Here is a 15487-nt window from a genome sequence, read left to right as displayed (position 1 = left end):
TCGCACATTGGGGTGTGTGATGCACCTATACAGTTAAATGTGTTTCTACATGTTTTGCAACGGTTGCGTGTCTCATCCCGGCTTTTGCTTGTCTCCCCAATCTTTCTTTTGTTTTGGCGCTTTTCACCCTTTGCTTTTTTTTCTTTGCACTTCATCAATGTTTTTTCTCTTATTCGTGTTTTCTCTCTTTTTCTCTTGTTTTCTCTCTTTTTTCTTGTTTTTCTCTCTTTTTCTTGTCTTTCTCTCTTTTTCTTGTTTTCTCTCTTTCTTTTATTCGAATTATTTAAATCCATGACCGGAACCGATTGGAATTGCCTACGTATCACGACGCCACGTGAATCAGATCATCACGTAGTTCAAGGAATAAATGCGAAAATAAAAGAAAGGAACAATTTTTGGTTTTTTTCAAAATTTTCATTAAAAATAAAGACTTCCAATTTTCTCTGTTACAAAGACTCCATCATACCTTTCTAGAAATTGAAAAACTAAAAACAGACTCGAAACAGACTCTAGAACTAGAAACTGAAATACAGACTCGAAATGAAAATCAAGAGTACATAAGTGCTTCTAGAACTGATCCAGGGGCCCGCGGGACATCAGTCGATCTCGCCACGGGACTATGTGCAAGATCTCCTTGGAGACGATCCAGGTCATTCATTATTTGGCAAACAAAGGTCATCACTACGGAGAAAAAGGTGGTTTCAGTCATGTCTTCACATTCATGGCATTTCATGACGATGTAGTCAGCAATTGCTCTAACCCTTTCCCTGATGATGCCTTTCTCTTGGAGCAAACGTCTGATTTGTTGAGACCTAGCTTCTAGCACTTGGGTGTCATGATGGCTTTGACCCAGCAGCTGTTTCATATCTTCCTCTAGCTGAGACATTAATGCATAACAATGTTCCCTTTCTACCTTAAAGCTCTTCGCTTGTTGGGCCATCTCATTCTCGAGGGTAGTTAGCTTTTTCTTCAAGTTTGTGACTTCTCCCTCATACTTCCTTTTCAATTGCCGGACAAACTCTTCTCGTCCCTCTGTGTTCTTTGCCAACTATACCCGGGCTCTTGCTAGACTACCCTCAGATTTTTCCAAATCATCCTTGTACTCAGATTTTTCCTCCTAAGACCATTTATGAGTCATTTGTCTGTTCGGCTCCTTTCCTGATTCTCAGTAGCTATCTTCATTTTTTGGAACTGGGCTCGAAGGGCTTTGTTTTCTTGAGCCAACTTCTTCTTCTCCCCTTCGTCATCAGCAGCCTGTACACTATTGTCAAATTTAAGATCTCGGATTTGCCCCTCCAATTTGCTTATTGTGGCTCTGTAGCTTGTCTCTTTTGCCAACCAATCCCATTGCTCATGTGCCCCATCAGTGAATTGTTTGACATGGGGCCTTTTGGCAGGCCGCTCGGGCTCTCAATGGACTTGAAACCTTTTACCATACCAGGTCGTGTAACTAGGCTCTACCTCGCCTTTGGACAGATCTCGTACTCGAGTCTTTGGCTCTAGGAACCTACACTGATGCAAAATTTGGCGCACCTTTTCTTCCGGGAATACAGCTTTTGGACCTAGTTCGATGACCTGTCGACTCAGATCTTCATCATGTGGGATAGTCTGGTACCTGCCTAGCTGGCGCAGAACCCTGTGTGGAGCATATGGCTGAATGTTCCGGAGACTCATTAATAGAAGAAAACACACCTCGGCCGACATGTAAATGACTTCAGTGACCGGGAGCCAACCGAATGTCCACTCAATTTTGCTTGAAGTCAAAGAACTCAAATGTGCGAACCATGCCTCCGTACCTTCCGGAAACTCATGACCCATGACCCAGTTTTTATATTCTTCAATGCAGTTAAGACCGGTCATACCATAGTTCATGTACCCCGGACGATGGCAAAGGTGTTCTTCCATCCAAAGTTGTAGAAGCATGTTGCAACCCTCAAAAAATTTTCCCCCTTCTCGGAAAAAAGTTAGAGCTCGATAAATCTCTGCTAGGATCATTGGTACAATGGTGCCATTAGCCTTTTTAGTCATGAAGTCGGCCATTCCCACGAGCCCTAACTCTATATTTCCATCCTTTCTTGGGCAGATTAAGATACCCAGGAATGCTACTACAAAAAGCCAGTCCCCAACGTGCTTCCCATTTATTTTTGTTCCCTGAATGAGTTGGACCAGTATTTGGAGCCTCAAAACCGTGGGGATCCCCATAACGTCGGTACAAGAAATAGAATGTGCAAAATCCCTCGGCTAAATTTCCATCTTTAACTTCCCGACTGATACTCAGAAGGTCCAGACACTTATGAGGAGTCACCACTCTCGGTGCCACTGGGTACCGACTTCTGAGATTCCCACTAAGATCGGCATAGCCCGCTATTTCCTCAAGCGTAGGGGTTAGCTCAAAATCAGAAAAATGGAACACATTATGCGCCGGGACCCAAAAAGGTATTAAAGCCTCAATTATATCCAACCTTGGTTTAATTTTCAAAAGACCGACGAGACCGCCCAAAGTTTTTATCACAGTATCTCTGCTGACTTTCCCTAAGTCATTCCACCACATATGGAGTTCTAACGGGATTTCCTCAAGGACTGTAAAGGGTTCATTTTCAATAGTGCTCATCCTGCACATTTATTTAAAGTGATCGGTTAAAAGAACATGATTTATTTTGACTCAAGAAAAAATTATTAATTTTTTAAAATTACAATTAAAAACAAAACCGCCTTTGCAAATACGGCCCTTCAGCACCTCCGGAAAGAAGATTTTAAGGTTGTGTTTGCCAATCGGCCAAAAATTTAAAAAAGGACCATACGTGGATATTCTTGCAAAAACAGCCTTCCGGCGCCCTTTTGGGGACATTTTGGCTATTTAGACAAGAACGGAATTACCTAATTTTATTTATGACAAAACAACAACATTTCACTTTTTTTTGGGTTATTTTTCAAAAATGGAGTTGGACCCGGTGAGGGTAGCCTACGTATCCCACATCCGGTGAGAATCAAACTTGCATGGTTCGGTCAGTTTTGATGTAATAAAAAACAACACCAAATATCTTTTTTTTCTTGAAACAAAATTCTTTTTCCTTTTTTTTCAAAATTTTGGCAGAGTTTCGGTGCTTTTTGGACACCAGATTTTCTGAGGACGGGTAATTATCTCTCTCATACCTCAATTTGATTTTTCCAAATTTTTCTCCCTTATTCTAGAAGCCGGTCAACGTACAATCTGAAGCAAATAAATGTACAAGTAGCAAGTAGAATGCATCAGGATGGTCTTTTTGAGTTCGGGTACACCTGTCCTAGACGGACCCAACCCCTGTGTTGAGTCCCCAAAGTCAAATGCACGTGATGCAAACAAGCGTTCCTACTAGGGATCCGGCATGAGGCTATGTTATACTAGGTTTAAAACCTGAGTGTATTGTTCTAGACCTGGCTTACCCGAGCGTACAACTCGAGCCGGGGGGGGGGGGGGGGGACAGCGTAACGGGAATACAGAAGCTTCACCGGCTTTGCAACTTGTCCGAACCACGTTCTAAAATTGGGATATAACTCTAACAGAAAACAAGTTACACGAAGTGCACACTTCCCAGATGATTTAGAAGACTCGGAGAGAGGAGGATTTCGTAACAATTTATATACAGTCCAAACAATATCAAAGCGGTAAAAAGCGGCAATTAGCACATTAGGCTCAAACATGTAAAAATTAGATAATAAATGAAGCCAAGTATAACAGTTATTCTAAGCTCGAATTCTAAACCCTGAACCAGAAGTTCTGGGTTCTTACTCCCCAGCAGAGTCGCCAGAGCTGTCACACCTCCTTGTTTATCACCCTGAGAGAGTATATAAGGGAGTTTTTCCAATTAAAGTGACATTATTCGAAATGGGATTAATTAATTTATTAGAGTCGCCACTTGGAATAGTTTATTTGGTGTCCCAAGTTACCGATTTATTTTAAATCCCAAATCGAGGAAATTTCGACTTTATTTAAAAGTCTGCGAAACCAGAATCCTAGATAACGAATTTTGTTAACCCGGGAGAAGGTGTTAGGCATTACTGGGTTCCGTGGTTCTAGCAGGTCACTTAAACTGCTAATATTTGGCCTATTACCTGATTAATTACATGTTTTAAACCTATGTGCATTTTTACAACTTTTAAACCGCTTTTACTTTTTTAGGAGAATTCAATGTTATTTAAAACACATCTTAAACCACGCTACATGAAATGCACTCGTGGTTTGCGACATGTTTTATTTAACATTGTTGGAAATTGAAATCGGGTCACATGAAATGTACACCCGGATTTTAGCACTTACAAATCACAACTACGTCACGGGAACCGTACCCATAGCCATGATAATTTAAAGTAACGCGCCTAAAGCAACTACGAAGATTCATTTTTAATAGCTAAGTTACGATATTTGTGAGGGCCATAGATGATTTAATTTATTGATGGCACACCTCAAACCTTTTCTTTTTTAGAGGAAATATATTGAACTATAGCAACTAGAAGCGTTAGCTTTTAATATAATTTTATGAGGGCCATGAATTATGTGTTTTGTTTGGTATGGCACACCTCAATTTTGAAAAAAAAAACTTGTATAATTAAATAGAAGGACGTTTTTACTTAGGACTATTTTTAGACTTGATAAAAGCTAATAGTTGTAAACAATTTTGAGTGTATGTGTTGTGTCCTTAATTATCAAAAACAGCTCTGGGCTTAAACTTAAACCAAACGGTTCAGAAGGGAAAAGACAGGGCTCAAAATCGAGCCCAGAAGTTGGGCCGAGCAGGCGGTCAAATCTGCACGAATATGCCTTGGGTAATAAGGCCAATAGCCATGAATACCCAACAAGCTATTTGAATAAAACTCAATTCAACAAAGGTAAAAATTGGGCCCATAATATGAACCAAAAAATGCACAAATTTTGAATTGGACGTAGGCCAGCTGCCTCACCTGGGCTACTGTCAAGCCCAAATGAATGTTCAGCTTTCAAGTCAGATGTAATCCCATATGTTTTAACAAAATAGTAGAAATCCAAAACAAGATTTTTTTTACCCATGCATTCGATTGTCAGTGATTAACACTAACCTTGAAAGCTATAACTTAGCTCATTCATGAATTAACCTCAATTTAGGCTGCCAACTTCCTTAACCAAATAGAGTTTGAATTTTTACAAAGCATACATGAACCATTCTAACAACTACAAAAAATAACTGAATGTAAAGAAACCAAAAGGCCCAAGTCATACAGCAATCTTTGGCGTCCCACTCTTTATCAGCAAAAGAAGAACTGTTGTGAGGATTAAATGATTTACCCCTTTATTTATGAGAACTAAATAAATCTAAACACTCCTAAACATGCTGGATCCATGTGATTAAACATAAATACAGAAATTATAGACCCAATTTACATGTCAAAAACGACATTACAGCCTTAAATATGAGAGAAAACTAATGTTGTATGGTGGGCCGGGCTGGGACCGGGATCGGACCGGGCCCGCGGTCTAAACGGGCTAAACGGTCCTGGCGGGCCGGTCTTGGTGGGCCGGTCCCCAATGGTGCAAGAGGCCCGTCGCGGGCCGGTTCTCATCTCTAAGCCCACGAGCCCGGGACCGCTAAGCCCGGGATCGGCAGGCGGGCCTGGGCTGGTTCAACCGGGCCTAACGGGCTCCAACGGCTATTTTTAAAAAAATAAAATTAAAAAAAAAAGACAAACGTTCAGATTTTTAAAATCTAGCCGTTGGCCTTCATAATTTATCCGTTGGCCACTTTAAAAAATAGCCATTTGGCCCCCAAACTTTACATAATTATACTTTTTTCCAATTCTCAACTATAAATGCCCCCTCATTCTTTCATTTTTACTCACCAATTCATCAATCTCTCTCAATCTCTCTCAATCTATATCTAATTTCTCTTCTATAATTGCTTATTTTATTATTGCAATTTCGTGAAAAATTGTGAAGTTGGTGAATTGAAGTATTCAAGTCTTCAAGTGTTCAACGATTTTCAATTTTCAAGAAGTTGTTCGGCAATTCGGTAAACTCGTTCCAACTCTTAAGTTTTAAGAATATATTTTTGTGTGTTTAGTCTGCATAATTGTAATTAATATGGCATTTTCTTTGAAAAAAATATTTGGTGGTAAGGGAAAAGCTAAAATTGGTGAAAGTAGTCTCCAACCTACTACCCTTCCCCCGGCTCCCCGACCCAGACCTGTTACCCGTCCTGCTGCTCCTATTATTCTTGATAGTGATAACCCTTGTTTTCAATTTTCCGATAGTGAATTTTGCCATAATGTTGCACCAGGTGAACAATTAAATGAAGAAGTTATGAATGCTCGTTATCCTAATCAAACTATCTTAGAAAATGATGAGGAAAATGAGGATGTAGATGAAACCCAACCGGATTTAGATGATACACCTACTAGTCCTGTTAATAACCCAACTGATGCCCCGCCCGACCCACCTGTAGAAACCCCTACTTTTAATAGACAACCTTCTAAACGCCTAGAAACATCATTAGTTTGGAATTTTTTTACTCAAGTAAGAGAACAAATTAAGGCTAGGTGTAAAACTTGTGGGAAATTGCTGGCGCATAAATATACTGGAGACCGTAGTGGTACGGGTAGTTTGGCTAGGCACATACAAACACACCCTAGAGATAAAGTTAAATATTTACAAATGAAAGCGCAGCAAGAGGGGACAAGTGTAGATACTGCGGTTAACCCTAGTACAGGTTCAAATCTAGTTCAACCAGGAATTAACACTGTGACCGGTGGTATTTTATATTACGATCCTAATAAAGATCGTGAAGAATTAGCAAAGATGGTTACTGTTATGTGCTTACCATATACTTTTCCTTCTAACCCTAATTTTGTGCATTATATTAGAAAAGTTTTTAATCCTACTTATAAAGGTTGGCCTCGCGCAACAGTTAAGAGCGATATTTATAAATATAAACATGAATATGAACAATATTTGCGGTATTTATTTACTCATATAACTAATCGGATTTCTATTACTACTGATATTGGTAGAAGTAATAATGACTGTGATTATCTAACTGTTACAAGTCATTGGATAGACGAGGAGTGGATAATGCAAAAACGCATTATTGCGTATAGAATAATTAATTCACGTCACACAGGTAAGTTTATTGCTAACACCGTTGCAGATATTTGTAGATATTTTTGCATTAGAGATAAAATAATGGCAATTTCTATGGATAATGCTTCTAGTAACACTAGTGCTATAGGCATACTTACAACAACACTAAATCCTGCATTTAGTAATTGTTTCCATGTGAGATGTATTTGTCACATTTACCATTTAATCGTCGGTGATGGTATGAGAATTTTAAATTTAGAAATTGAAAAGGTTAGAATGGCTCTTAATTGGCTATTTTATTCAAACCGTAGAAGTAGACTTAGAGAGTATTTTAAAAAATGTGATGAATTTGGCCTTAGAGAAAGAAAGGTTCCTAAACCTTGTCCAACTAGATGGAATTATATGTACGAAAGTTTAGTAGTTGCATATGAATATAGAAACCCAATTAATGCAATGTTTAATGCTCGTGTTGGTGGTGAGGATGATGATGAAATCCTTAGTTGGTAGTTGGTACGAAAGTTTAATGATGTTGGTAGTTCAAGTAGCCACCTTTAAACTACATCCTGATTCATTCGCAATAAATGAGCCTTGTCCTGTCATGGATATACTACCAGCAACACTCAGTAGCCTTAAGAGCACATTTGTATTTACAGCTTACACTCAAACAAGCCCAGAATATCTAAATAAGACTTTTAAACAAAGACAGAATGCTTCAAATAAGTGAGAGATAGTAATGCAATAATAGTGTCAAAAATAGATGTTCATTTCAAAACACTTACAACTTTACATGAATACTACATCATAGCAAACACACAAAGCATAAGAAATCACAAAAGTGAACCTAAATCAAACATGTGAGTCCAAGATGTGTACCTTTATCAGCAAAATAGACAATAAAAGCAAAAATCTCTCTGAAAACTGGATGGAAACAATAGCAAAATACAGCAGCAACAGCCCCAAAAAAATATCCCAGAGATCTAAATCAAATCAAAACCATCTTTGAAACCAGAAAATCCAGCTAAAGGAACCAAGGAAATCCTCCACTTCAAACCATATTTTTCAGTTTGTGAAAACCAAAAGTAAGAAGTTTTGAATTTTTACTAGATTTCTGAAATCTGGTCTTTTTCAGAAAAGAAGAGAGAACTTTTTGCAGTGAAAATGATGCTCAATGTGTGTTTGTGGGTGAGGGATTGTTTCCCTTTTATAAAATTCACAAAAAGGCATCAAAAGAGAAATATTCTAACCTAAAAATTCTGAAAATCAGAATAGTACAGCATCTTTTACAGTTGTCTGTCCTTTTCCTTATCCAACACCAGCATTTTTATGCTAAGGATAGGGACAGCTGTGCAAAGTCTAGAAGGTTCTGATATTAGCCTATGCAAAAGTCCATTTTTACCCTTCTAATTACTGCATATTTCAGCTTTGTCCTAAGTTCTTTTAGTTCAATTAGGTCCCTATAGGTTTCTATTGATTTACAAATCATGGCAAACACAATTAGAACAAATCAAAAAATGCAAAAGATGTCAACATAAATAAAGATAAAAGAGCTGATGCAATTTGAACTAAAATTAACCTAATTACTAATAAAAGGTTGCTTTATCTAACTAACTACAGTAATCAAACTAACATTAATCAGAAAGCCATAAAGAAATCCTAGATGTTGAACTAATCATGTATATGAATCAAAACAGATTAGTTAACTCAATTAACACGTGAAATCTAATTACAGAACAGGGGAGAGGAACATTTAAACAAAGCAAAAGCAGAATAATCGGTTCATCAAAACCCTAGTTACGCGTAAACTTATGCAAATTGAAATGAAATCTTAGGATGCTCTGATTAATCTAATGGTCAAGGTATGAACAAACAATTAACAATTTTTAGAAAGAAGAAAAACCCTAAAATTATGCGGCTAAATCGAAACAATTAAACATGCAAAGAAGATAAAACTAACAGAAAAAGAGAAGGAAATTTACCTAAACTTATTCTTCCAAAAAAACTGGACTGACTTCGGATTCTGACCCAAATTCTCGGGGGTACGAATGAACTTTAGACAACCATGAATCAACTGCTCTCATTAAGGGCAATGAATTCATGGAAGTCTTGGGTTCAAAAGCCCCAAAAACTGTCGGAAATTTGGGAAGTGAAAGAAAGCTAGGGTTCTTGAGAACTTAGATTTAAAATTTGACGAGGCTGGGGCTGATTCAAAGAGAGATACGATGGTATTTGGAAAGAGGAGGGTAAGGTGATTGTTTGGTGTAATTTTGGATTGATTTGGAAAAGTTAGGGTTTGTGGGTATGAATCTCGGATTTGAAATTCGAGATTTTTGGTGATGATTTGAAAGAAACGAGTTACAGATTTGGAACGAGGAGATGATGGGGGTTCTGGAGTGTTAAATTGGGGAGGTTTGGAGTTGGTCCGCCGCTGTGAGGCGATTTCCGGCCGGCGGACCACGGCGGAGGCAGCGAGGAGTTTAGGGGCGGCTAGGGTTTTGGGGTTAGGGTGTTAGAGATGAACTGAAGGGGGATTCGAATGGGGGGAAAGTGTTTTTCGGATAGTTCTATAGTAAATAGGGGCCAGTTCCGGGCCGTTGGATTACAATGATCCAACGGTCGTGATGAAAGAAAGGCAAAACGGGGTCGTTTGGGGATGGGGCAGACCTGGACCGGGTGGCTATTTTGGGCCTGGGTTTTTGGGGCGGATTTGGGATGGGTTTGGCATTAAAATCAGCCTAATTGCTGAATTTTAAAATCCATTTCCAACTAAATCCTTATTTCCCTTTTTTTTTCTTTTATTTCTTTTTTTTAAATTAAAAATCCCAAATTCAAAAATCCTAAATTAATCTAATTGGCAAAATTAAACTAATTAGCTAATTACCATAATTATAAAAATTACTCAATCCTAAATTAAAAGAGAAAAATCAATAATCTAAAAATTAAAAAGGTAAAAATGTAAAATGGGCCATTTTTTTGTGATTTTCATTTTTAATAAAACAAATAATTAACTAATTAATCCTAAAAATATAAAAACAAAACCTAAATGCATTGCATGGTATTTTTGGCATTTTCATGATTTTCATAAAAATTAAACGTGCACAAAAATGCAAACAATTAATAAAAATCCTACAAAAATTCATATAAAATGGCAAATAATTGGAAAAAATCTACTTTCTTGGATTTTATAGGAGTAATTCATATAGGGCAAAAATCACATCCTCACATGGGTCACGCATATGGACTGACCCTACCCATTTAAAGGAGATAAAACCTAAAGAGGTTACCTAGGGAAGTTAAAACATAGATAAAATAAAATAAAAAACTGCTTCACGTTAGAGAGAGAATGGGAACGTGGGATTGAACGTGAGTGGCAGTTTTTTCCTCTCTTGAAACTCCTCTCTCTTTTATATATATCTTTCTTCCTCAACAGAGAAAAATAGAAGTCTTGAAGTAATTTTCCCTCAAGAAAACACGCTGTGATAAACAAGGTATTTAGGTGATGAACAAGAACTTCTTTTCCAAGAGAGACGAAGCCGGATTCGGGTAATTGATTGGAACAAATTTTGCAAAATTTTCGTTGTTGTTAACAGGTACACAAATTCGATGTCCCTATTACTCTATTTTACTAACAATCACCCCTGCAGAATAACAACAGATCATCAGCAAACCCCAACTGAATAATTTGCAGCTTCTCACATCTTGGATGGTAATTAAAATCTGGCTGATTCTTCAAAGTTCTGAGTAGCCTACTTAGATAATCCATAGCTAAGACAGACAAGAACGGAGATAGTGGATCCCCTTGTCTTAGCCCTTTTCTTGCTGGGAAAGGACAAGTAGGCCTAGCGTTTATCTGGATAGAATATGAGACAGTAGAAAGATATTTCATGATCCACTGCAAAAATCTGGCAGGGAAATTCATTGTTATCAAGATCTGCTTTATGAAACCCCACTCCAATAAATCATAAGACTTTTGCTTATCTAGCGTGATCATACATCTTGGAGTAATGCCCTTCCTTCCATAGCCCTTTACCAATTCATGAATCAGAATAATGTTTTCAGAAATAACTTTACCTGGTACAATGCAGCCTGACTTACATCAATGAGGCTGTCCATAACCATCTGCAACCTTGTAGTGAGCACCTTTATAATTACCTTGTACAGCACAGTACAACAAGATATAGGTCTATACTCTTTGATTGAACTTGAATTTTTAACTTTTGGGATCAATGTCACGACAGTGCAATTTATTGGCTTCTAAATCTCTCCAGTGTCAAAAAGCTGTTTTGTTGCTGTAATTACTTCTTCTCCTACAATTGACCATACTTTCTTAAAGAAACAAGCATTGAAACCATCACATCCTGGGGCTTTGTTGTCATCAATATTCTTCATTGCATTACAGATCTCATCTGTGGTAATTGGCTCTATTAGCTTCAATTGTTTATCTCTTGTTAGTATTGTTCCATTTATCATTATTGTTGGATTGATCATTGGCATTTGTTCAGCAGCATTCCCTAGTAGTTTTTTATAGAATCCCACAACTTCCTCCTTCACCTCTTGATCATTCTGCAACAGCTTACCATCCTGATTCACAAGGGCTTTGATATTATTCATAGAGGTTTTATTCTTCATACAAGTATAGAAATATGCACTATTAGAATCCCCAAGCTTCAACCATTTTGTTCTTGATTTCTGTCTCATAATGCCCTCCTTTATCATTCCCCATTTCTCCAGGTTACCTCTTAGCTTCTTCTCAATATCAAATAAATCTGTTTGATGATTTGGATCCTGCATTTTCTCTTGTGTCTCCTGAAGCTGCCTTCTAATTGTTTGAACTGTCTCTCTAACCTTTTTGAACTCCTCTGTATGCATCTTCTTCAGTTCTTGCTTGACTACTTTAAGCTTCTGCCACACTCTTTCCATTCTTTGCCATTTATTAGATGTATTCCATGCATGTTTTACCACTTTTAGGAACTACAGATGCTCAGCAACATAATCGTAGAATCTATGTGGCTTTGGACCCTCCTTTCTTGTTTCCTCAAAGTGAAGACATAGAGGAGTATGATCAGATATGAATGGTTCCATCACAACCACTTCCAATTGCTTCATTATTGTCATCCATTCTGCATTGACAATGTCTCTATCTATTTTACTCCACACATGGCTATTTGTCCATGTGTATTTTCTCCCTATATATTTAGTTCATTCATGTCATTGTTTAACATGAAATCCCTTAAGTCTCTTATTCCCACTTCTTGTACTGGATTATCACTTTTTGTGTCATCAACTCCCAGCACTGCATTATAATCCCCCATTTCTATCGAAGCCCCATCAATTTTATTCTGGATTCCTTCTAATTCCTGCCATAATGCTTTCCTATCTTCAACAGTATGAAGACCATAAACTGCTGTAAAATAGAATTGTACACTGCCTGCACCAATAATCACCTTCCCATGAATCAATTGACTGCTTTTCCATAATTCACTGAACTGAACCCTGTTTGGATCCCACATTACCCATATCCTCCCTTTTCCATTTCCATCATAATTTGTGGCACAGCTCCAGCCTGCTGCAATTTTCTTCATAATCTGCTTCCCTTTTTCTTCATTTGTTCTATGTTCAAATATAGCCAAAAGGCTAATTTTATTTGTATTAATAAATCTACATAACTCCTTTTGCTTGAAACTCTTATTAAGACCCCTAATATTTCAAGCTACTTGTTTCATTGTTGATTGAATAGATTTTGCACTACTCCTGTATTCTCACTCCTGCTACATTGGCCTCTCTCAACTACTCTGCCTTGATCAGATTGTTGTTCATGTTCATTATGTTTGTTGAGGATATTAAAGCCATTTGTTATACTCATCCTTCCTTCATCTGTTACGTTTGTTGGATTTGCTGCTGATTTTCCTTTAACTTTCTTCCATCCATCATTGTTTCCTGCTACTGTTTGGTTTTCAGTAGTGATTGTTGTCTCTTTCTCTTTCTCTTTTTCATGTATTTGCCCTGCTGCCCCTTTTACTTGCCATACTTTCTTCTGCACATTGATCCTCGTTGTTTCAACATTTTCCTACTGCCTTATCTCATTACAACAATGACCAATCATCAAACACCTTCCACAGTATTCTGGTTTCCATATGTACTCCACTTTTTGACTAAATTTCCTTCCAGCTGGATCCTGCACCATTACAGCTTCAGGTAGTGGTACTGTCACGATCCAAAATCTACTATGCGTCGTGATGGCGCCGGACACCGTTGTCAGGCAAGCCAACTAAATATTTAATTACACTCCAATTTTAACAATTTTTGAAAAGACCAAGATTTTTCCGTTAAATTTCATAAGTACAAAAGTAGCTGCTTCATTTCAAATTAAATAATAGCAATCAATAAAAAAAATATTTCAATACCATCCCAGAACCCGGTGTCACAAGTGCATGAGCATCTACTGATAAGGATATCAAATACAATATAACATCCATCCGGAATACAATGGACAGAAAGAAAATACAATTTACTAGAAGGGACTTTACAAGCTGCGGGCCACCTCGCATACCGCAACTCACCTAGCCACAGAATCACCCGCGCTGCTACGCCCAGAAGGCTGCTAGAGATACATATACCTGTGCAACAAAAATACACAGAAGTGTAGTATGAGTACGTAAACAACGTGTACTCAATGATTATCCCGCCTAATCTCGAAGAAGTAGAGACGAGATGGTTGACTTCGACACTTACTAGGGGTCCAATGATAGGGTAATAAAAAAGTGGGAAAATTATGGATTTTTATAGCAGTTCTATCTCGCAAGGCGGAAAAACAGGTAAACACCTTTAGCAAATATTAAGGGATTTTCAAGTTTACTTTTTATTATCTTATCGATTTATATCAATCCATGAAAGGCAATTTCCACATTTAAAATTCTCAAGCGACAAATAACATGCGCAAATCACACCGAGGCAACGACCCGATCCAACAGAAATGTAAACGGTACACTGCCGAGGGTCGAACGGCCCGAACCATAGATGCATCTATTTAATCTGCCGAGGCGTTTGGCCCGTTCCATAAATAAACGCATACCCTGCTCGCGAATCATGCATGCGACGCAGGTACACATAAAATACATGCTCAAGTAGCCAATTAAGAATTTATCGGGGAATAATTATCCAAATAATACAAATTCTCCATTAACAACCTTTAAGAAATGATGTTTACTCCATTTAGAAATTTACTTACTAATTCAATGTGATTTAAGCAATTCACGCTATCCATGGGTTCACAATTATTCCAAGTATAACATGTTTTTGGGTCCTATCTACCCGGACAATAGCATAATAGTAGCTACGCACGAACTCTCGTCACCTCGTGCGTACGTAGCCCCCACATATAGGAGCACATAATGAATTATTTCACCTAGGGGGACAATAACCTCTTACAAGGTTAGAAAGGAGACTCACCTCGCTCCGAAGACTCATAACCGGCATTCTACATCCTTCCGAAGGCTTGAACCGACGCACACTGCACCAAAACTAACCAATTGACGACAAACTAATGAGAACATACTCAAATACTTGTTAACAATTCAAATTATACAAATTCCCAACTCCGCTTAGCGAAATGACCAGAATGCCCTTTGGCCCACATGCCCGGATTCCGAAATTTCTCGAAGATATACGGAACCCATAACTTCACTAGCTCAAATATATAATTTACTCCTAATTCCATGCTCAAATTCGTGGTGAAATCCAATTTATAAAAATTTCTAGGTCTTCTTCCAAAATACCAATTTCTCCATAATTTTCATGCCTAATTCCATGATATAATCTTGTATTTAACTTGAAAATGAGTAGGAGTAACTTACCTTAACATAGATGACGAAAATCCCCTCTTGAAGCTCCCCAAAAATCGCCCAAGCCTTGAAGATATGAGAGAAATGAGCTTAAACCCCGATTTAAAACATGCCTTCTGCCTCCAGGCATTTCCGCACCTGCGGACCCTGGGCCGCTTCTACGGTTCCGCAGGTGCGGTCACCAGGCCGCTTCTGCGGTCCACCCTGGCCTCCCCAGCTTCCGCTTCTGCACTTCCTTTTCCGCAGGTGCGGTCCCGCATCTGCGGCTCCCTGACCATCTGCGGTTCCAGCACCCCTCACCAAAATTCGCATCTGCGGTCTTCCTGGCCGCTTCTGCGGCGCCGCACCTGCGGCCCCTTTTCCGCAGGTGCGGTTATGACAGCAACCAGACCCTTCAGCCTTCTTAAAATTCCATTTTTGATCCGTTAACCACCCGGAATCCACCCGAGGCCCCCCTCCCCCCCGGGATCCCAACCAATCATACCAACCAATCCCAAAATACATTACGGACTTGCTCGAGGCCTCAAATCATATCAAACAACGCTAAGACCATGAATTACAC

The 15487-nt window shown here is 38.5% G+C and overlaps 2 protein-coding genes across 2 annotated transcripts in view; both read right to left on the bottom strand.

Annotated features, from left to right (window-relative positions):
• Positions 1 to 10709: 10709 nt before the first annotated feature.
• LOC109218120 lies at positions 10710 to 12004 on the bottom strand. The gene is made up of 3 exons (XM_019382449.1): positions 11408 to 12004; positions 11156 to 11236; positions 10710 to 11108 (listed from the first exon to the last, which is right to left on the bottom strand). Exons 1-3 carry the CDS (start codon positions 12002 to 12004, stop codon positions 10710 to 10712), a joined length of 1077 nt encoding a protein of 358 aa, XP_019237994.1.
• A 799-nt stretch (positions 12005 to 12803) lies between these two features.
• The window catches only part of LOC109218119, a 10959-nt gene continuing 8275 nt past the window's right edge, over positions 12804 to 15487 (bottom strand). The window contains exon 2 of the mRNA XM_019382448.1: positions 12804 to 13118. Within this exon, the coding sequence (XP_019237993.1) occupies positions 12804 to 13118 (315 nt within the window). The remainder of the gene's footprint in view (positions 13119 to 15487) is intronic.

This window comes from Nicotiana attenuata, unplaced genomic scaffold, assembly GCF_001879085.1.
Source record: "Nicotiana attenuata strain UT unplaced genomic scaffold, NIATTr2, whole genome shotgun sequence".
Classification (NCBI taxonomy): domain Eukaryota; kingdom Viridiplantae; phylum Streptophyta; class Magnoliopsida; order Solanales; family Solanaceae; genus Nicotiana; species Nicotiana attenuata.
This window is presented reverse-complemented; position numbering and strand designations above follow the sequence as displayed.